Source organism: Styela clava, chromosome 2 (genome assembly GCF_964204865.1).
Source record: "Styela clava chromosome 2, kaStyClav1.hap1.2, whole genome shotgun sequence".
NCBI lineage: Eukaryota > Metazoa > Chordata > Ascidiacea > Stolidobranchia > Styelidae > Styela > Styela clava.
In genome coordinates this window covers 19,891,272-19,914,977 of record NC_135251.1, presented here as the reverse complement: position 1 = coordinate 19,914,977, position 23,706 = coordinate 19,891,272, and the positions used below count along the sequence as shown (strand labels likewise).

The window sequence follows — 23,706 nt, the reverse complement described above, 5'->3', positions numbered from 1 at the left end:
TGCTAATTTGACATTTAGAAATGAATATTCCGCGGCATATATATTTCAGTCTAGCTTTGTTACTCTACAAAAAGTATTTTGAAAGCAAAAAATAGACAATTCATCTGTAGCATTTTTTATTACGAAATAAAAAGAACATGATCCGGAATGCAAAAATATAGTTATGATAAACAAATATATAAAGTAAACGAAAAATATCAAAAAAAATCATAAAACATAATATATACGAGAGACGACAAATGAAAGGCTTAGTTTGACACATTAAAACAGGTGCAAACAATTTAGTTCATTTTGCAAGAAATTTTAGGCAAAGAAAACACTGTCTAGGGAACATCCACAACGTTTAACAATCATATTTGGAAATTCAGACACTTCTACTTGTGTAATATCACCACGTTTTACCATATACATAACGGGCAAAGGCGCACTTTCTTGTACCGAGCAAGACCTTGGCACACCCTTTCTGTCTCTTCGCAAACTAGATCCACATCTTCCATCACATTTAAATGCTTCGTAACCAGATGGTTCCAAGATCCAATATTGAGTCCAGTCCATTTCTCTGAAGTTGATGTAATAGTCGTCGCGACAACATTTACGTTTCTTAGGATTGGAGTTTTGTTTGCATATTCTTGACCTGTATATAGGAAATACAATCATTTTACATTATTTGTCGACAAAAGACGGCAACGGCAAAATTATCTCAAAGTGGCCGGACATCTCATTATATATATAATGTACTTTTCTCTCCACTAATGTAACATTAATTGTTTCAGATATACGGAAACATATTCATTCACAGATATATAAAAGTATCAAACAAAACTAATATGCTAATTTCATATTTTGTGTCATCCATTCATTATTATTATTCGCTATAGGTTTTTGTTATACGTTACTTCAACGTACCCTCCAGTTTCTGCTTCCTCTGTGAAGACGACTAATTCAGGTCTGTATGAAGACGATCGATCAACTTTTTGTCCAGTGAATCTGACTAAACTAGCTATATTTGCTGCATGTCTGCCTGGTTTTGTTCCTTCAATCCACATTTCCAGAGTCATAGACATGATTTTAGTAGGATGCAATTGCCACTCATGCACCGCATCTGTTACGTCAAAGGCTTGCCATCCAGAACCGTTCACATGAATTTTTCTGAAAGTAAGTAAGATGACAAATGTTTAAAATATAGGCAAAAGAAAACAAAATGTTATGCAACATTGTGAGCTACGTTTACATGAGTATATGTTCTGTTCATGTTAAAAAAAAACTATATATGTTGAATTATGGAACTCTTCTCGAATATTCATCATGACCAGTAACTATTAATACTATTATCAAATAAATTCAATCATGAATTTATCTATACTACCCAGATGCTGTTTCAAATTTATTTAATTTCTTTTCAAATTACCTCGAATCCACTAAAGTGCTTGTTTGTGTTCCGTCTGGATGTTTGAGGCTATGATAAATTGATACTCTTGCGTGTCTCACAGGTTTCTGGTATCGTCCGGGGTGATTTCGAAGAAACGTTGATGGATGAGCGTTTCTATAAAGACGGTCTGCAGACGAATCAGTGGGTAAATTTCCGCTCAAATTTGGAAGTTTTTTGAATAGTCTCAATTCAGCCATAGTAACAACAGTGCCGGTAGGAATTCGACCTTCCATTTCAAATTCGAGTTTTTCTCTGTATGGATCAGTGTAAACAATGTCGCCTTGGATTCCTGTGATGGCAAAAAAATATACAAAAATTAAATTGAAAGAAACAATATCAAAATGAAATGTAAATGAAATTTCTATAATATTGAACGAAGAATGTTTTTCGAGATATCGAAAGAAAGTTTATATACTCCTATAGTAGCCGTTGAAAAGTAGGGCTATGAAACTCTTCATTTCCTTGTTCAGAAGACAAAAAATTTATAATCCATACTTCTAATTAAATGTATATATATATATATCATTATTTTTATATCATTGTTTTATCATCTGTTGTTAACATTGTAAATGATTTATATTGATAATTAAAAACGCATTTCATCATGGTTTATGATTTTTTGTTATAGTTAGAGAGTATAATAACAATAAAGTCCGTACAATATGCATAAAGAAATCTTTGTTCTATTGTTATTTGCTAATTGTTTCTTTTTGTTCGAGAACAGGAGACATTTCCGACTACTGTTTTCTAATTGTAACAAATAATAAAGCGCATTGTTTCTTAGTCATTAGTAACAATACACGGTATCGTGACAACTACTCATTCGTAAATTATGACAAATACATAATTGCTGCGATGTTATGGGATGCAACCATGCACAGAAATATGATTATTACTTTCGTTTTTTTAGGGCAGCAGTTATGGCTAATTATTTTATATGCATGCGCCAATTAAATGTATGTAGATTCGACAAATGCGTCTGGAATATTCAAAACGTAATACTGTAAAACATGGTACTTGGTGAAATGTTCACTTTGATAAGGACGAAGAAGGAAGAATACTGAAGATTTCATTTAGGAGAGACGAAATACACACTTTAGTCTAGACAGCGTTTCAAATGTTTACAAACATATCAAATCACTCTTTTATGTCAAACGGCTAAAAAGTCGACCGCCCTCGATATATTGATCCTACTTAAACCTACAACTGTGTACTGCGGTATTTTCGCTTTTAAATAGTTTGTCCTAACAGTTAGTTGATCTAAGTGGCCCTCCCAATTTCTTCAAGTCAATAAACATCGCTGTCTGCGTCCTATTAAACACGTTGTCAATACACAAAAAACATGAAAAGCTACTTTTGAATTCGTATTTTTTGTTATTATCAACAACTACTTTCTGAGAAATAGGTTTTTATACAAGTTACTACCATGACCACAATTATATTTGGGCCTTACACTAATTAATTCAACATATTTTTTTAATAATTATCCTGATGTAAATTTCGGACCGAAAGTATATAGTCATACGTATTTAACATCAGTAGTGAAGTCTATCGTATATAATTTCACTTTCTATATTCGCAATAAAATAATGAACAAAATGAAATTAAAAATATTCCAGATATATTTCATCAAATAGGTTGTAAATGCCAATTTTCTTATTAAATGAAAAACATAAATGAAATGCAGAACATTTTTAGCATCCTTACCTGGATTTTGATGTACTGAGTGAAATACTCCAGCCAATGACGGCCCAGTTGATCTTTTCCTTCTTGCATGCTGGATATCATGCCTTAATCTCAATTTCTCATATTTCGAACGAATGTGATGAGGAACTTCTATATTCTCCAAATCTTTAGATGAAAATATAGGAAGGCTGTCAAGCCCCATATGTTGTAACATTGCTGATTTCAAATCTTTCATATTTTCTTCAAACAGCTCGCTGTCGTGATTCATAACTTGCGCCTTTTTTACCATAGCCATTCCTTCTATTCTAACTAACAGCAAAGTTTGGAAAATTGACAAAATGAAGGCGATTTTACACATCTGGAATCTTCCACTCGGCACGTGCAACATTAGCAAGTTCGATCTCTGTGACAGTCTTTTGCAAACGTAATTTTCTGGTGCAGTTGACCAAAAATGCTTGAAATCAAAATGTTTTCTTGCTACGCAAATGTTCATTGTTGGAATTCAACAAAAGGGATCCTTCCAATCTTTTTAGTATATCACAAAATAATATCATTCTAGGAATGCGGAGAGTTTTATATCTCTCCCGTCGCCATTTTTTCTTTATTGCGAACCCAGTGATTAGCAGGCGTAGAAAAAAAACAATTATCATTTCCAGACGAATATGTTTTCCAAAAGCAATCGAAAAAACAGTTATGTCTGACGTTATTCGGTCACACTTTCTCTCCTTATCAAATTAGCTTGTATCTGTAGATGTTATGTCTGCGTTACATGCTACAGACAAGTAAAGATAACGACGATTGTTTGGTGCGATTATTGTCATTGATGTGAGGCTATACGTATATTGGCAAAAATATAAAGCTTTAGTAGGCCCATCTAAAGTTAACAATAACGTTGCATTGATAAGAAATGACAGATAATTCGGACACGCCTTCATGACTCCTATCGCACTTGCTTGTTTTGAAAACTATTTATTTTATGACGCACAAGCAGAATTCGACATCTATTACGTCAAAGGCTTGCCACCTAGAACCGTTCACATGGACAGCAACTAGAAAGCTATTGACTTGCCCCAATAGGTGCTACAACAAAAAACTCACATTTAGCAAAGATTTGAGTGCCAAGCCAGGTAACAAATACAACTTATATGGCCAGAATGACGGCAGGGTATACGTGATCAACAACTTCACAGGAAAGATATATATATAATTCATGTGGGATATCTATCGTAAACTTAAGTATCATAGTGAGGAAGCCTATGAAATGTAGACCCAGTCGGTGTAAACACTAGGCCTGAACCCAGGGCAATCCGACACAAGCTAAGGCTAATCTAACACGTAGGTGAAACAAATACAATGAAAAAAGATTCAAAGTAAGTGGTCCAGTAATCCAAGAGAAAAGCGATTTTTTCATAACGACGGGAGGAAGAACATACTAACAACATAATAACAAAACGTTCTATGGGTGTCCAATTTACAGTCTACGTCTACGCCTCCAGAACGACAATACAGTTACCAGTTTCAGAGCTCTAGTCTAGTGCATTGGGTATAATAACCATTTTGTCATGTCGACGTTGATTGTTGATTAAGTCAGATTATCACGTAAAAATATTTTCAGTATTCCGCAATTAGGATTTGCAGAAATTTTTTTTTATAAACGCAGATTTTTTTTTGAATTATAAACATTGAATCATACATAATTTTGTCAACCTTGTTTAGATGCTACATGGCATGACAAGACCGCGGTTGTTAGAGCGGTGAGTTTCCTGCTAGTAGATTGAGCGCTAACGTTCGCCGTACAACTATACGGACTATATTTGAGCATGCGATTTTTTTTTATACCTGTTTATGTTAAGCAATACTGAAGCAAACGTATTTGCAAATCCGTTTCACTTTAATCGAGATAAAGGAAGTCGTTCACGATGTCTTGTCTGAAAGTTCAGGCTATATTTTTCCGACAGCCTGAGTTTTTGACAGCATTTTTACGCCCGTGAAGCTGTGTACTGTAATGTATGTTAAATAGGAGCCGGAAATTGATATTTGTCTGTAAACATAGGTATCGAAAGGCCCTGGATAGATATAATATCCCCATAATTCACCAACGGCCATATTCATGGTAGACACAGATGTAACTCGGGCACATATCCTGTGGCTGTGGCAATACCTGTCTACCCAATCAGTGACTGTAATTATTCATTTCACCTTCAATTCTCACTGAATCAAAATGTCATTGATCGACAGAATAAAACAAAATATTCGGGCCAAACTACTCAAATAAAAATGAGAAAACTCAAACAATATCGGAAATATTTTTTTTAGTCTACTCGAACATTCCACATGTATAAATCTAAGCAATATAGTTGGGGTCAATGTTTATCGATTTGAGCAATTTATCAGATGTTGTCAGTTCACTTCGGCCATTGACTAATTTCCAAATTGGAAGGAGCAGTAGTTCAGAGTCGAAGAATTGATTGTTGTAAACTGCTTGTCTGAGGAAGTCTGACTCTGGTCGGACGAAACGTTACAGAAATACATTTGTGTTAGTGTGCAGCTGGACTCTTTAATTGAATAGAATAGTCATGTTTATTCCAGCTACAGTATCCTTGCAGTATACGCATACGGATCCACTAGCATAAAGGCATAGAGAAAAGATAGGAAGTTAGTCCCGCGCAACCCAAATTTATGTTATTGTATTCGTGGGACTTCTGTATCCATAATGGATCCTTCTAACTCTGGACTCGACAACGATTGCAAGAAAGAAATATACAAATACCACAAGAAAGAATTCAACAACTTGAGAAAAATTACACTGAAAGAAGCCCGACTCCATCACCACAAGCTAAACCTAGAGCAATTTGTTGTAACTGGAAAATGTCCGAAAGGACTCGAATTCACTCCGAAAACTTGTGCCACCCCACTGAAAAACTTGACCAAATGGCAAAATTTACATAAAGAATTTTCAAAACAATTGACGAAGCAAGCTCTTAAGGAATGTCGTTCAAGTTTAAATGAGATAACTAATACCAGGTTAGAAATAGAAAATAAACTAAGAGCAAAAATGAAAGCAGATATCTGGAATGCCATCCGACTTATGATAGATATTTCTAGAACAAATCTAACGGCAAAACTTAAAAGAACAAGAATGAGAAAAATGAGGAATACAGTCATAACAAACGGAAAACCAACTAAATCAATCGCTTGAGAAAATACTTTTTTGATCCATTCTCCAGTCAAACCATCAGCGAAGTAGCTGAAACATATCCGAAATCCTTACGTGTTCCAAGTAAGGATGCCAAGTATGAGTACTTACAAGTATTCGATTCTTATCCGATTCCTAAATTTTCGATTCCGATTCTCGATTCCGAATCTCGATTCCTCGACATATTACCGAAAAAATATACCCACCCAAGCAATACCATATGAAATCAAGCAAGACAGCGATGTTCAAATTCTGGACGGACAAGAAGGCCGAAACTAAGTAGTATGGGTATCCAATCTGCCACATGAGACAAAACCGCACAAAAAAAACGAATCCCTCAGATCCCACAGAGATTTTTAAAATAAATAAACGTTAAAGCCTACTAGCGATATTTATAATATATATATTATATATAGTGAAATTTGCGGTGTCGTAGCAACTCAACATAGCAGTGAAGCAGTTTATACATATATATATATGTGAAGAAATTGCCACAAAACGTTACACATTGTTTGCAATCCAAGTTTCAAACTCGAGAATCGATTCCGGTGCATCGGAATCGATTCTAGTCGATTCCGCGAAGAATCGAATCCGGACTCGATTCCGCCATCCCTAGTTCCAAGTAGATGGACACCGCCTACTGGGAGAAATTCTGACTTAGATCACTTAACTAACACTCTAAAACGGGAAATCCAGAAAACGACATCAAAGAAACGTACATTTTCCAATCTCAAAAAAGACGAAGTCGAGGCCTTGAGGGAACTAGAACAAAGAGCAGCAAGGGATATCATCATAGTACCTGCGGACAAAGGCGGGGGAACTTGCATACTCTCCCGAACTGACTACATCACAGAAGGTATGCGGCATCTATCGGATAACTTGGTATACAAGTGCATTCCAAAAACATATCTATACAAATTGGAAACAAAGTAACTAAATTATGTCATAATATGAGGGAAGCCGACATTATTGATGACATACTATTCAAAGGGATAACTCCAAAAAGACCTAAACCAGGTCGTTTAATCACCCCAGTCGGCCAATCATATCAACAAACGGAACTGCAACGGAAAAATTGTCAGCTTTCATAGATTACAAATTAACTAACCTCATGTGCAAAGAGGTAATACCATCATATGTCAGAGAAAGTATGGATTTTCTGAATATTCTGAAAAAAATTGACAATATTCCGCCAGGATCTTATTTAGTAACCATGGACGTGACTTCCTTGTATACAAATATTCCACATAAAGATGGCATCTTAGCGGTGGAGAAGTATCTCAGTAAATATACCACAGAAAAACGGGAAAATTCCATATATTAAAGAAGCAGTTAATATGGTTCTTGATAATAATAATTTTGTATTTGACGGAAAGCATTATCTCCAAATCAATGGGACAGCGATGGGAACTAAGATGGCTCCCAAATATGCAAACATATTCATGGCAGACTTAGAGTCTGAGATTCTAGAAACAGCCAAGATTAGGCCACAATACTACTATAGATACATCGATGACTGTTTTCTGATCTGGACACACGGCGAAACCGAGCTTATATCTTTTATAAACCATGCGAATTCAATACACCCTTCTATCAAGTTCACATTCGAATACTCAACGGAAAACATTACATTTTTAGACGTAAAAGTCCATATCATGGACAACAAATTGGAAACGGAAATTTACACTAAAGACACGGACTCTCACCAATATCTTTTACCCTTCTCATGCCACCCCAAACATATTACTGCAAACATTCCAAAGGGACTTTTCATAAGAATAAGAAGATCGTGCTCAAATGTCGAATTTTTTGACAAGCACGCAGGAATTATGAAACGCTATCTCATGCAACGAAATTACGAAGAGACTTCTATTGACAAAACAATAAAATTGTTAAAAGAAATGAACAGAGATTACCTTTTAACACCGAAAAGTATAAAACAAGGTCAGCAACTATTGCCATTTATTACAAACTACCACCCAAACAACCGCACTTTAGAAAAATATTTTCGGACTACCAATATATTTTTGACAACAATGCACGGCTAAAAGAGATTTTCCCTCAACCTCCGAAAATTGCATATAGAAAGTGCCCTACATTACGCGATAGACGGGTTAGAGCTAAACTACAACCAGTAATATCACAGAAAGTACAATCTGGTTTTTATAAATGTAATAGAAAAGCATGCACCACCTGTAAATATTCCGAAGAAACAAAAATAAGTACCGGGAACGTGACGGGAGTCCATATAAACATTAACGAAAGAATAAGTTGTAAATCAAAAAATGTTATTTATCTAATAAACTGTAAGAAATGTGGGATGCAGTATATCGGTGAGACCGGAAGGTCGTTAAAATATCGTATAACAGAACATCTGAGAAGTATTACGAAAAGGAAATATGATTTAGTAGTGGGAGAACACTTCAACAAACTGGGACATTCAATAAGTGACTTTTCAGTAACTGGAATAAAAAAACTATTCAGAGGCCAGGGCTATCGCCAAACAGTAGAAGCATACTACATCAACAAATTCGGAACATTGGAACCACGAGGACTCAATTCACGGGAGAAATAGACTGTAGACTCATCTAAGAATTATTATTTAATAATAATTTTCATTTCAACGTCATATAATATTTAAATTTAACAATCACTCTTTTTCTTAAGTTTATATTATTACTCGCCCCTTGATTGGCGTTTTATTTTACTATTATTTTCAAGTGTCCCAGGTTTAATTTTAATTATAATTCAAAACCTTGGAGTTATGTGCTTGCGATAGTTTTTTAATTTTTATTTGTATTTTGTCCTACTCGAAATATGCTAGATGGTTAATTCATTCATTTATTATCATGAATTATTATTATATTTCAACGCTATTTAAGATCAAAATTCAGCAATAACTTTTAGCCTTTTTTAATTTTGAAATTGGTCCTCACCAGACTAAGCCTTGATTTATGTTTAAATGTTGGTTTACTTCCTCGTGGTTCTCTAAGTGCCCATAATTTCAATTACATTTAGTTACCCATCATTTTCGTAAATGCAATAATAAATTTTTTTTTTTTTTCAATCACATCTGAAATGAGCTCCACTGATATTTGTGGTTCTAATCTTCCCATCATTACTTCTACGGTTAAATGCAAATTAAATGTTTATGCATTGTTACGTCATACTTGATTTGATATTTCAAATTCATTTACCAAATTTATTTCTTGCCATTGTTGTAAACTGCTTGTCTGAGGAAGTCTGACTCTGGTCGGACGAAACGTTACAGAAATACATTTAAGTTAGTGTGCAGCTGGACTCTTTAATTGAATAGAATAGTCATGTTTATTCCAGCTACAGTATCCTTGCAGTATACGCATACGGATCCACTATCATAAAGGCATAGAGAAAAGATAGGAAGTTAGTCTCGCGCAACCCAACTCAAATTTAACAGCTCGATTGTTTGAAAATCAAATGATTTATTTAACCTCCTGAAGTATGCGCACCAAGATGGCGCACAACCTGAACTCAGGTTGTGTACCAGGTTAGGGTTCAGGTTGTGCGACATCTTGGTGCGCATACTTCAGGAGTGGTGACCGTACATTTGAACCCATGTGTCTATCCGCCGGTTCAAATTATATGCAGGTGCTAAAACCCATGGGTTAGGGTTAGTATGGGTTCAAATATCCGTAAAACGAAAAAAAATTCCACAGGTGCAATAGTATCCAGGTGCAATTGTCATGGGTTCAAATGTACGTGGGTTCAAATGTAATGGAACCTTCAGGAGTACCGATTTATTTCTATAGGTAGGTTATGCGTTCGCCCAACTTCTTCTTTCAAGATATATCTGTTAGACGAACAAGAATTACGTATTAACCGACATATTCCAGGCATAAGCATCTTTGCTATTTTGTATTTTCCAAGGTTCATATTGTTGTTTTGGTATCTCTGCAGACGGTTATTAAGATGGGTGATTTCGTGATGTCTTTGGACGCGTTCAGACAGGCCATGCAGAGACCATGGGTTCACACTCATGTTAGATCAGTGAAATATACACCAGTCTGGCACCATTACTTAGCGTGTATGAGAAGTGCCATCATTTGTAATTAATAAAACAACAACACAAGGTCAAATTGAACTGAAATTTCAATAATCGGCAAATATCTTTCCATAATGCTGGTATTTTGATACTTTAACTGGTTGCAGGGTTATACGTGTTAGTCTACAAAAATGTACAGAATTTATGTGCTCATTGCTAAAAATAACCGTAAGTACTTACAGAAGCAGATTTGTTTTGAATTCAGAATACCGAACTTACGTGTTCATTCCTGAAATAACCAAAAGTGCCTGCAAATAGCAGATTTTGGTGCGATTCTGTATGTTCCATCCATAGCTTTATGCCAAAGCCAATACGGAGAGGCCAAGGTCTCAGCTTACGCTTAAATTTACAGATTAGATTTATGCGAAACTTATTGTATATCTATCTAGATTCTAGATAATCGGACAAAAAATTCTTGTGTTGGTTTTCGACGTCAATTCTGTAACAGCCTGCGGTATTCAATTTGTCTGTCGTCTTATAGGTTTACTGACAACAAATTATTTGCAGCCAGATGTGAACAATTCTAAGATATAACTTAGGTCGAAGTATAGTCTGAACACTTACAAATTAAATACATCACTACGGCAAACGAGCTGCCTCAGAATAACCCACCAATGATTTATTGTTAATTGGCAAAATTGCACGCTCGTTATGAATCGGAATCATGTGAGTTGTAAATCATTTGCTCGGGAAACCGAATGCTCGGGAAGTTCAAATGTTACGTGGCCGACTAAAACCATTTCATATCACGGCGATTGTACCAGTACAATCAGTACGAAGGAAATTGAGGGACTGGGATCCACCGCCTTGATTTTTATAGTAAGTCAAACGTTGGCTTAATATATTTTCGTTGCTGTCCAGCTTTGTCAATATTATGATAATGAACATAAAAACATGATTCGTAGCATATATATAAATGATTGAAAATAGGTAGCACAGTTCTTACAAATACACACACTGTTTAACAGTAAGTAAAAAATTAGGTATTGTTAAAATACGTTCAGTTACAGAACGAGAGTTTTCTAGGACTGTAGCGCTAGTAGCGAAATAAAATATTTAATTTATATATTTATCGAATATATCAACAATGTTCAGTATTACACAATTGAGTCAAATTGTCTGGATGGTCTTTGGGACGTGATATCGTTTCTGTTCGAAGTAGTAAAAGAACCTCTGGGCCTCCTTTTCTTTTTATGTTTGCAGAAAGGACATAAAGTATGGCACCAATTATGGAAGCATCCAGTACAACATATCATGTTGATAAGCATATTACTTCCGTACAAAAACGTTGCCAACAAGCCACCTCGGTAAAATACTGCAGTTATGATTGTAACACTAATACTTGTAACGACACATGTTATTGCCAGTAAAAGACAACGCTTTATCAAAGCTCTCAGGCGATCGTGAACATACTTTGCTCGCTTTTTACTTTGAGAATCAGAACGTCCAATTTTTCTTCCATTTAATGGCGTGTTTGGATTACTGCCGTTCGCACTCAAGCTCGTACTAGGTGATCGAATAACGATGCCTCCACTTTCATTTGAAAACGTTTTCCGCAAGCTGTTGCGCAAGAGCGAATTCTTTTTCATCTGCGGGTCGTCTCCCGAATTAGAATTCGGCAAAGGTACGCTAGAACGGCTCACAAAACTTCCGTTATGTCCTCTCACAAATAATGAAGAAGTTTGGAGTTTATGCCTCCACATGGGATAAATAAACAAACCCATAAGGCTTATGTGAACAATTGAGCTTGTGATAGAAGCAAGAGTTATTTGGATCGTCCACAATCTTTTTTGTGGATTTACACATAACAAGTTTTCCTCATTAGAAATCGAAGAATTTGATTCTTCTTCGGAATACAGTACTCCTATTACTGTCATAGTGCATTGGGCAGCAAAGCAAATAATGATAACGGCAAATACGCTCCAGCTACAGAAACGCAAGGCTTTGTTGTATAGATACTTCAACGACGGGTTTGAATAAAACAGTTTTTGTCGAAGCCACAAGAATGCATAGACCGCAAACATTCCAAAACAGTATGTGACCTTCTGTACTGCCAATCGAAGGATGCATGATTTATGAGATGCCGGTGCCAACAGGGCAATCACGTTAACAATCAAATGTGTTGTTCCCACTGATGTTGCAAACAAACAAACTTGTCTGGAAAATGAAATTTAAATTAGAGTTTTGAATTTAACATACACAAAACTGAAAACTCCATGAGCACGTTTGTAGTTCTTCCGCCCAGAAGTTACTAAACAATGAATGAATGTTTTTTGTCAGCGGTATTACAAGATCCATAAAAATTATATTAAATGTGGGAGTCTAGATGTTGTAGTATAGTTTGGGAAAACAGACAAATCTATTTTTTTTTCGGGTAAACGAGAGGCGTCATTAAATGGGCCTTGCAATGATTGGTGTATTTCCATCTATTAAATACCGTTTAAAAAGTGGGAAATCTCTTTGAGATATTTACGTTTAGTCATTCAGAGAGTTTCTCAAAAACAACTTAATCTCAATTTTAGTTTAGAAAGATTGTTCTAAACCTTCAATTCATCTAAATTGAACCTTGTCTGTTGACAAAATGTTTCAATTTACGGAGCAGATGGTAAATGGTAGCGGTAATTAATTTGATGTATAATCATGATTTAATTTTAACTGACAGAAAAATTTACGGTTGGTTGATAATTTTTTTATTCTACGATAGAACCTACGATGCAACGCTCGGAACAGGCGCGATCTACACACGCTCCAATCACAGTGATATGCTGTATCTCTTTCTCAAATCTAATCACTCGCGGACCCATCAAGCGCCATGTTTGCTTATGAATTATAGGTAACCTGCTTGAGTGCTCAGTATGATACACTATTGGCACTATCTGCACTGTTTTGTATATATTTTGTCTAGTAGGGCATAATATATAATGCCATACTTGTTATCAATGGGTCCCACTTTTTAATTCTAAAATGGAAATTAATTTGGTACATATATATCAGTTCTCCCCAGCTATATATAATTAATACGCATTATTAATTTTAAACAACGGTGTACGCCTGATTTAAGGAGAAAGTAATACCTTTGATAGAGATGTATAATGTTATAATGCCATACTTGAAATATCTTTGGGTCCCGCTTTTTAATTCTAAAATGAAAATGAATTTGGTACACAAATATACCAGTTCTCCCCAGTTATAATTAATACACATTATTAATTTAAAACCACCGTGTATACCTGATTTAAAGAGAAAGTAAATACTTTTGATAGAGATGTATGTGAAATGAATTTAACCACTACACTTTGTTGATATACCATCTTAAAACCAAGTTTTCTCAGAATATTTAATTATTTCACGTTTCATAGTAGAAGCGATGAAATCCTGCACACTAAAATACGACATTTTGATTATCACCACCTATGAGATTATCACACGGATAACAAGTCCCGCGTTAACATTTTACCTACCGACACCTTAGTCGTAGGAATAGATCTAAGTACAGCTGCTAGAGAGTCAGTGGACGTTAGCATTGTTTTAATCAGCATTTTTTTCGATTGGCATATTCATATGAATAAACTTGGGAAAAAAACTTTTATTTCTTTTTTATATACGTCTATGTCGAATTCCGGGGAAGATTTGTTCTCAATTCCTCAAAAATGCAAGACAAATTTTTGAGCTGAATAGGAAAATGTCCACATGTATTTCAAAACAGGGGCTTACGGTAAATATCAATTTCTCGTCGTCTTGTTATAAGCTCATCGCCAAGTAATCACTTACTTTTTATTCGCTTGTGATTTATATTTATTTCTGAATAAATCTTTTGTATTTATAGATTACTTTAGAGATTTGGGTATTAATATCAAACCAAGCTTCACATATAAATTTTAGAATTTACATGGAATTGACAATAATATGATATGTTTGATTTTCAGAAAAAATTATTTTATATCCTTGGAAATTGTTTTAGGCATGATTGACTATGATAAGACAGTGTCTTAGCTATTATACAGGGTGTTTGAATATCCCGGTTAAGAGTTGTCTATATATATATCCCATTTGTTTTCGACTCGCGTTCAAGTACTCTCTTTTTGAGGACTCTTGAAATTTCCAATCTTACATTTGGTTTAAGATACAGATTGACATCCGGAAAAAAATGAAAAATAAAGTATGAAACGGACCTATAGATTTATGGATTACTTATACGAAAATGAAGAAAATGATTTAACAATTGAGCTTTTGTTTGTGTATAATTGTCCCCAATAGTTAGGTCACTTCGCCCAAAAATTATGTTCTCGAGAATATGTTAAATATGACCTAGGCTCTGTTTTCACACTCACACACACACTGTCAACACTTTGGATTTTAGGATTTAAGATGGGTCATTTCATGACAATGTTTCTGGTTTACAATTCATGGTGATTTTACAGTTTTCAAAGTAATGACAAATTAATGTCATTGTGAACTTTGAGTTTAGACAAAATCCAATAAAATATTTATGATTTATTCAATAAAAATTTGCCGACAGACGCATTAAAATCAGCGGAATTTATTTTGGTGATATAATCCTTTTATCTGGAGAACCACAGCAATCGATCTGCTTTTTTCATATCTCAGAATCAAATTTAATATGATAATATCATGAAAATTTGGCCTTCTGTGTAGTCAAGATAGTAATCGTATTCTATAGATTTTTAAACCACGAACCAATAAATACCTTTTTTATAGATTGAAATAATTTTTATTTGTATATTCAGTGTGTTTATACTTTTTAGTCATACAAGAATTATTGAAATTGTTATGATTGTATTATGTGTTTATTTAAATGTATTTGGCTGATTTAAATGATCTTATCTCATTTATATCGGTCTAGGTAAATATTTGGTAAATATAGTACAGTCAGTCTACTGTGTTATTTCATTCCATATTTTTGTGTATACACTATACAGATTCAAATCTGGAATACATTTCTGTTGCTCGATCAACCAGATAAGGTAAAGAGAAAGCGAGTGATTATCAATGTTGGAATATTCAATTTTCATACTTGGTAGGAATTAATATTATTTACTTATCTATAATTTTGTATAAATATTGACATACAAACCTCAGCCTTTTGGCGTGCATTTGCGATGTTGATGAAGATGCATCTCTAAGCTTCCATTCTGAGTAAAGCATGGCAACAAGTAAATACATTCCAATTGTAGCCTGTACTGTTACAAGTGCCCCAAATACAGGCTGCTTGTTGAGTTCCGTCGTTGTCCGTGATATAGCATTAGTCTGTATCATTATTGTGCTCAGATCCGTATTTCGGACATTGTTTGTTGAAACGGTCGGATATGCACTGAAACCACTCATCTGGTTTGAAATTGCAACTCGTCTGATTCCAGGTTCCGATTGGGACATCATTTAACTCATCCCCCAAATTAGATTAATCTTGAGAGACGGAGGAATTTCTCAAATCATCTTTGCCTTGCAAAATCAAAGTTTATCTTGATCGTGTAAAGGTCACGTTATCTTGTTATCAAATATGAAATATCGATTTCAACCCCGATGATTAATGGTGCAACATTTCTTTCGAGTTAATGGCACTTGTTGTTTGTTCTAATACTCAACTTGAGATCAAAATGAAATAGGCGGTTAGGAGTATGAATATAACAATATATTTCAGCCATTCGTATGAACGGATCCTAGTTTAAAGGCAAAGTTTGAGCAAAAATTACTCAATGGTTCATATCCATATGTATCGAATACGTTATTCGAGGCTTTGACAAAGCTTATGTTACCAATAATAAGTAGTAATAATATTTCAAACAGGTAAACCAGACAGAAAAATAGAACCAATAAAAATTGATGATACCGTTACTAACACTTAATCAGCCCCGTCTTGTAGCATGTTTTACAATTTGAATGCATTCACAGCATTGTACTTTTGGAAATAGTAGTACCAGAACATATGTTATTTAACAAAAAAAAAAACCTAACTTCTAAACATTTATTTCATAGAAAAGTTTTTTATAAACGCTGCTGTGGCAGATGAAAGTTGTTTGCAAAATCGGCTTATTCGGGCTCATATTTTTGTTTGCGATGGGTATAACTGTTCTATGGTAACCTGGTCGATGTGCCCTTTATTCTCCAAGCTTGACATAGTACTTTGCGCCCAATCGCTAGGTTTACCACAAGCTATTCACTATTATTTGAAGTTGATCAAATACAAAGTTATAATGAACGTTTGTTCACGTTTAGACTACATGTAATATAATCTTTCGAATTTCAGTATTAAAAAGATTAGTCAATATTTTACTACAATCCCGGTGAAAAAAAAAAGAAATCAACGCAACCTATTTACTACAAAATGAACTGCGTTATAGTGAACTTCGTTTATAAAGCATGTGCAATACAAAGAAATCAAAATTGAAAGTCGTTGAAAAAGTCTCATTTATGATGGCACGATGTTTAGTCAGACTTGGTGAAATTATTCATCTCTGTAACTCATTTCAATTTCATTATTTATTTCATTGTGAATTCTACCACTTCAATTTTATATTCCGCATCGAATATCACAGGGGTCATAGAGTCACACACATAGATTTCAAGAAACATGTCGAATTCAAATTATCCTACATATTAGTTGTTATATCATACTTATGTCAACAAACGAAGCACCTATCTGCGGTTAATGTGCAAGCTGTACACTTCCTCCGTTCTATTTAATTTCAATGAGTGAAATCATTGAAACCAAACTCTTTCAAGCTCATTATTTTGTCGAAACAAGAGCAAGTTCAGCGTTATACAGATATGAGGACAAGACATCTGCTGACTGAGCCTAATTTCACTTCGAAAGTCATGTTTTAAAGACCTAAATTACATGAAATGACGTGCGTTTGGGTGAAGAGATTATCACCCTCTCGTACATGAATTGGTTCATTTACCAAATTCAGACTGCAGAGTGGATTTAGACCGATATAGATTACAATTTGATCGTTGACATTACCAGGCGACAGTTTGATTCGCCACTCTATGACTATAATTTTATCATTGAAAAGGAATCTGATTTTAAAAAGTAGGGGCTATTTCGATTCTGATTTCTCTTGTAATCACATCATTACTTGACAGACATAAAAGACAGCCAAGTAAATGACAGCTGACTTTTCTAACCTTATTCAATGATTGTACACTTATATGATGTTGTGGGATGTATTCTTGTGTCTGAATACAGCGAACCAAACCAAAACTATGACCATCCATACAATTATAATTAACTTAATTTAGTTGATAACATTTTAGCTAGTAAATATTTGCATTAATTGTTCTATATAATCCATGGTCCACACAGCCTATTGAAACACGCACCTTCTCTATACACATCTATACAAACAAATTCAGTTTAGATTGTAATTCGAATATATCTCAACAGTATAACTTTTTTAGAATGAGGCAGGTTATTATCAAGTCTAAATATTGCATAACATAACTAAATCTAGAATCAATACACAACGTCTAAAAATCTAGGTTTCACTATATTTTAAAACAAACTAACAAACATAATTTCCGGTAAATCTACTATTTAATATGCATTCACCATCATGGGAAGAAGTTGGAACATTTCTTGTCACTTTCCCAGATTGTGGGGTCGTCCTAAAACCTAGCTTAACTCATGGGTATGGTATTGTTACAATTTTGACATGCCCCCCCCCCCCTCTCTCTCTCTCTGTCAAGCACTTTATACTAAACTACAAGACTCTTTGAACTTTGTGTTATACTTAGCTACCCGCCGCCTGCCTACACATCCATGAGGCTGATAAGGGTAATCCCGACGTCTGGACGTCAATGATTTATTATATCACTTTAGTACCTAAATCAAATGTCAGATCATGCTTGGTGTATCTATCGCCCATAGTCAAACTAGTATGTTCGGCGATCGATGACAACGTCTTCACCAACAGAACTAAAAGAGCTACTGTTTGCATTGAGTTAATTAAAAAAAATAGTGAAAGTCACTTGCCTTCGCTATGTTATTTAATTTCGCGTCTAGATAATGATCAGGATTTAAACAACGTATCATATTTATTCGACGAACGTATAATAAAATAAATTTTACGATTTACCAATATTACACAAAAAATTATATCACCGATTTATCTACAATCAAGCTATCGGTTTTGATTATCGAAATTGTGTGCGAAAAAACAGCAAACACGTTTAACATCGTTCAATCAGCCAGGTTGCGGAAGCAGATAATGCGGTCTTGAGTGTACAAATATCATCCCTGTTATCAGTCTGTGTATCCAATCGATGCTGTATTGTGTAAAGGTTTTGATAAAATAATATCGAACTGATTTCAGTTGAAATTAATTGATATTAATGCTTCATTGACCGAATTTGACGAATGGGGTCCCTGGACCATATGCTCAATCATCGGATTGTGGCTAGGTCGGTACGGCATGTACAATTTTCAATATTTTAGCAAAGCATATGGATCGTGTTATTCAGTTGCAAGATTCTAAAGAATATTGGTAATACTACAGCAAATACAATGTAAATTTTCAACTCAGCAACGATAAAGTTCCTGTCTGGGGAGGTATTCCGCCGTCGGTTGGAAAAGTGGCTTTAGGGGATTAAACACCGTTTAGAATTCAATTCTAATTCTTTCAAAGTTCACCATATAGAGATTTCTACAGTGACGTTTTCTCCGCGGCCCCTCCAATTTTAATAATTGCGTTAACGAGTCCAGTGATACAGAATCTGAGATTTTGGATATTTTTTAGCACCTAATATATTAATTATCATAAAATTAAAAAATATAATCGTGCTCAAAGAAATACGCCTATACGAAAAAGCAGGCATCGGCGGAACGTGACAATAAACACAATCACTCACATATATACAAAACAATAAAATAGCATAATACCTAAATGGGTATGGGTTTTACTTCTTAGAACTTTTCTAATCCTTAATTGTTTGCTTGAAGAATCAGCCACCCAGAGAGATCATCACTATGCTTCACCTGTTCAAAGTCAAAGTCAATCCTGAGAATGATTACATACCACAATATTTGTTCTATTTGCCAAGGAACCTGTAATTAATTGATTGAGACGTATATTTTTTTTTGTTTTTAGCTTTTGGGAACTAATAAAAATGGGTTAGCAAATTATGAAATCGCATTGTAGCTCTTATAACATATTATGACTCAGCAGACATTGTCTTATGCTTGTGCCTAGTTCTATAAATTTGACGCCATTTTACATTCATTTATTCTTACAGATCTGCTGTAACAAGAAGCAAATTCTGAGAGACTGGAATTACCATAATGTAATCGCGTGGTGACGAGCCAGCGTTATACTTCTCGTTCAAAAATACATCGTTGTATTCGTTGTTTTGATTCCTAATTTTGAGAAACTAGGCCCCAATCGGCCCTCATATTAAACCCGATCTCAGTTAAACTATGGGTCTAATGATCTGACCGTACTAATGGCGTGTGGTATGTTTGCAACTATCTTAAATATGCAATTTATCCCCAGAAAATATGGTGTGAGCTACACTGAAAAAAGTATCAAATACTCTGCCGATGATATAAAATCATGTGTCAATGAAATGGCGGACATAGACATACACATAATTCAATAACACGATCAAGCTTCCATTAAGATCGTGCTGTTTTCAAAAACCTTGCAAGGTATGTAGGAAATGACTTCTTCCATATGCTTTCTATCGTCATATTTATTGAACAATTTCCTGTAATGATGCTGTTTAAACTGGTCTTTCAATCACATAAAATCACTTAGCGTTTTAAATCCTGATTTATATAGTATCTACGATCCTTAAGATAAAAATATCAACTACCTTTTATCCCCGAATATGCTGCATAATAAATATCGGAACAGTTTTCCTTTATTTTTCTGTTGTGCTTACAATTAGATGCTTTTCATATGTTACAAGAACACGCTTCGACTATATCTTTTTTTAGATAAACCTTCATAATAGTATGGAAAATATCAAGACTGGCATGACACAGGTTCAAACTGAATCGTGTTGCAACAATAGCACAGCAATTGACCTTTTTGGTGCCTGATACAACTGTCAACTACAATGGCGGGTATATACAAAACGTGAGAATCATCAGCCGAAATCTAATTCAAACCTTGGGGAAAAAATTCGTGATACCCTAAACAGCGCTTATTCCAAACATCGCCTTTGAACATTTTTGAAACCAATTGAATAGTCCTGGTTTTCCGCTCAATAATTTAGACTAGATACCAATTTTCCTCATTTAGAAGGACATCGTCAATGTACATGCACGCACAATAGTTACTAATTGTGATTGAAAGATCCTGAACATGCGTCTCTCGGAGCCCTGCCAAATTATAGCCATTTGCGCTAATCTTCGGCAACTTAAGCAGGCTTAATGTTTCCATCCCCCTACGCATTTTCACGTCACACGAATGCTGCATCGGTGACATGAAAGCAACGTTGTTTATTTCGAATGGTTTGAGAAGTCTGCTTGTAATTTACTTGGATGTGTTTCTGTCCTAAAGCAATCACATTGTGCAAGTCTTAATTTAGTGATTTAGGATAAAAAGGATGCAGTCTCAATCGAATTAAAATATTCAAATTGAAATTCGGGTTGCTATTTCGGTAATTGATGGAATTCGGATACACACACTTGGGGTTTTAAAAACTTGTCGCTGGAGATATCAAAACGGATTGAGGCTGTGAATAAGGTGTTACAACTGCAATAGGAATATCCGGTGTGAGCGTGTGTTGTGAGCTTTCACAATGATTATAAAACTGAACATTGTAGAGAACCATCAGCAGCGGCACATAGCGTTCATCTAATTCTTTCCATGCTGTGTCATTGAAATAAAAACATTTTGTGGAACGCCCTTATAATCTTCTACAAACTATACCATTGTACGAAATAAGTGCCCGCATTCCATTTTTTTACGTTCACGTATCATACAAAAGTGGAAAATTTATCCGACTATATCATATAGCACGTCATTAATCCGTTTCCCATTGGGAATTCAACCTTCAGTAGCATTGAACAGGCGTGAAGAGTTAAATTTATCATATAGGTCACGAAAGGTTCAGCTTTACATACTTACATATACAGGAGAATATAGACACTCGATATTTTTTTTCAACAAACGATTTTTGCCGAGTTTTGTATTATTTCATATTACTTTCACGGCAGACAGTGCGTGGTCGGTAAATACATTTGGATATATTCCCGAGAAAAGATCGCTTTTTATCTTCAAATCCAACAATTTGATCGAATTTATCCAAATACATTTTCAAATCTCGATATTACGTATTACTCTGCGATGCGATCCCCTATCCTTTTATGCTAGAGTGTGAATATAATGTTCCATCAATACTCCATACTCAATACTTGTTGTACTAATATTCAGATAGTTTTAATTCAACCAAATCGAAAGTTTTTTATTGGATGTAAACGCTTGAAGATATTTTCAAAAATCAGATTCACGAAATTTATTTTAATCGAGGCTTATCTGAAGATTGAGAGATATTTGTTGGCGTCTGCTAGGTCACAGTTTTAATGCTGTAATTAGTTTAGTATATACATACCGTATACATTAATTTTCTATGTCGGAACTTTTCAAGCAACCAAATCAATATAAATCAGTTGTTTTATTAGTAAAATTGTTATGTATCCTAGTTTCGTAATTAAGCAGATGAGCTGCATCGTGTGTGGATTCACTGTCATATAGACAAGAGGATTTCGAAAATTTGCGCATAAATCCCAGATCGACTAGAATGGTGCTGTATCGCCACCAAACGTGCGTTTTATGAAGCAAATCTTTTATGCCATATGCTTGGGCGAATATGGATGCATAAAGTCGCTTCTTCTAAATGCGTGATTCTCAATACAACACTTTCAGACATAATTCCGCAAATCATATCCATGTTCGTTGATATATTACTCAGAATAAGATTCACTCGTAACTGGCCATCCCTTGTGTATATATATTATATATATACATATTTATTCGTCGTGCTTAGGATTATTAAGTTAAGAATTTAGAGGGGAAACTTACCGCGACATATCATTTAGGATAATAATTGGGCATATTGCAATTAATTAACCCGTATGACCAAAAGCAAGTTGAAATGCAGATATCCATTGATCATGTGGAGAATGTCTACCAAGAAAGTATTCATTTACATAACATTTGCGTTCTAGATAGGATCAGTTTGTCAAAGACTTCGATTTAGGAATTCATTTATATAGTATGTTCAGGTAATGTAAAAATATAAATATATAATTTCAACTCAATAGTAAGAAAATATTCTGAGCTAAGCCACACGTACTCGTTTATAATGGAAAGAAAATAAGTCGAGAGCGAATTCGGGAGAGATTACTGAAATGTTATAAAGCTCTCAGAAATGTAACTACCACCAGACATGATTCAAATCGAATATATATATGTTAAATATAGTCTTCTGAATCAAAGTTCAACTTATTTATCTGTCTTTGATTCCCGTAAGGGTTGTCACAATAGTGATACCACTGTCGCGTTCTTTGAAAGGTTTCTAAAATAAGTCTATGTTATTCTTTCGAATAAAAGTAGCTCTACCTCAGCCAAAGATAACAAATGTTATTTTGAAACACAAAAAAGAGACAATGTTTTGTCGTAGTTCAGTGACGACATATTTAAGTCACCTATCTGAATAAACGGGTCTTCGTAATATGAATGTTGTTTGACGAAAAAGGAGGTTAGTTGAATGTAACGTTGTTGTCATGGCAGAGTTATTACGGTCAAGTTAGCGATTGGTGTCTGATTTTAATCTTTGTATATTTCTATCAGGTAAATGCACGAGATGGAATAATTCTCTTGCCGCGTATTTCAGTGAAGTTTTATGTGAGGTTGCGAATATTTAATTTAGAAATCACAGAAATCAGAAATTCATATTGGTCCCCACTTCAATGGTGCGATTGTTCGAACATCTATGAATATGATTGGTTTAGTGGATTTCCTAAAAATTGAGAAAATAATATTGGGATAATCACATTTTTTTTTCTACATATATATATATATATAAATACAGAGTGTTCCAAAAGTAAGTATACGCTTTCAATTTTGATTTGCTTTTCAGGTAATCATCATAGATCGTTCATTTCCTCAAAAAACATAGTGTGGATAAGTAGTAAAATTCAGGTATTGTTTGCATTTTTCATCAACCCACAGAATGACAAGGAGATTAACCCACGAAATGAGGTGCAAAATTGCTGTTTGGTAAGAAGCATATATATCAGTAAGGCCAACTCAGTGCCTCTTTAACAGGAAATTTGGAATTAATCCA

General features: G+C 34.6%; 2 protein-coding genes across 2 annotated transcripts; both read right to left on the bottom strand.

Annotated features, from left to right (window-relative positions):
- Positions 1-99: 99 nt before the first annotated feature.
- On the bottom strand, positions 100-3,701 carry LOC120335878 (left-right determination factor 2-like). Its single transcript, XM_039403499.2, has 4 exons — positions 3,137-3,701; positions 1,409-1,718; positions 907-1,149; positions 100-634 (listed from the first exon to the last, which is right to left on the bottom strand). The coding sequence occupies exons 1-4, from the start codon at positions 3,606-3,608 to the stop codon at positions 304-306; spliced, it is 1,356 nt and encodes a 451-aa protein (XP_039259433.2). The 5' UTR covers positions 3,609-3,701; the 3' UTR covers positions 100-303.
- A 7,518-nt stretch (positions 3,702-11,219) lies between these two features.
- On the bottom strand, positions 11,220-19,485 carry LOC120335877 (uncharacterized). The gene is made up of 3 exons (XM_039403498.2): positions 19,292-19,485; positions 15,488-15,995; positions 11,220-12,549 (listed from the first exon to the last, which is right to left on the bottom strand). Exons 2-3 carry the CDS (start codon positions 15,787-15,789, stop codon positions 11,490-11,492), a joined length of 1,362 nt encoding a protein of 453 aa, XP_039259432.2. The 5' UTR covers positions 15,790-15,995; positions 19,292-19,485; the 3' UTR covers positions 11,220-11,489.
- Positions 19,486-23,706: the final 4,221 nt, after the last annotated feature.

Bases quoted from the DNA above. Each gene is read 5' to 3' on its own strand.
- LOC120335877 (XM_039403498.2), bottom strand. From the start codon at position 15,789: ATGATGTCCCAATCGGAACCTGGAATCAGACGAGTTGCAATTTCAAAC. The intron at 12,550-15,487 runs GTTTGTATGTCA...TTCATTTTCCAG, and splicing joins ATGCACGCCAAAAGGCTGAG to ACAAGTTTGTTTGTTTGCAA.
- LOC120335878 (XM_039403499.2), bottom strand. From the start codon at position 3,608: ATGAACATTTGCGTAGCAAGAAAACATTTTGATTTCAAGCATTTTTGG. The intron at 1,150-1,408 runs GTAATTTGAAAA...ACTTACTTTCAG, and splicing joins AGCACTTTAGTGGATTCGAG to AAAAATTCATGTGAACGGTT. The intron at 635-906 runs GTACGTTGAAGT...TCCTATATACAG, and splicing joins GAGGAAGCAGAAACTGGAGG to GTCAAGAATATGCAAACAAA.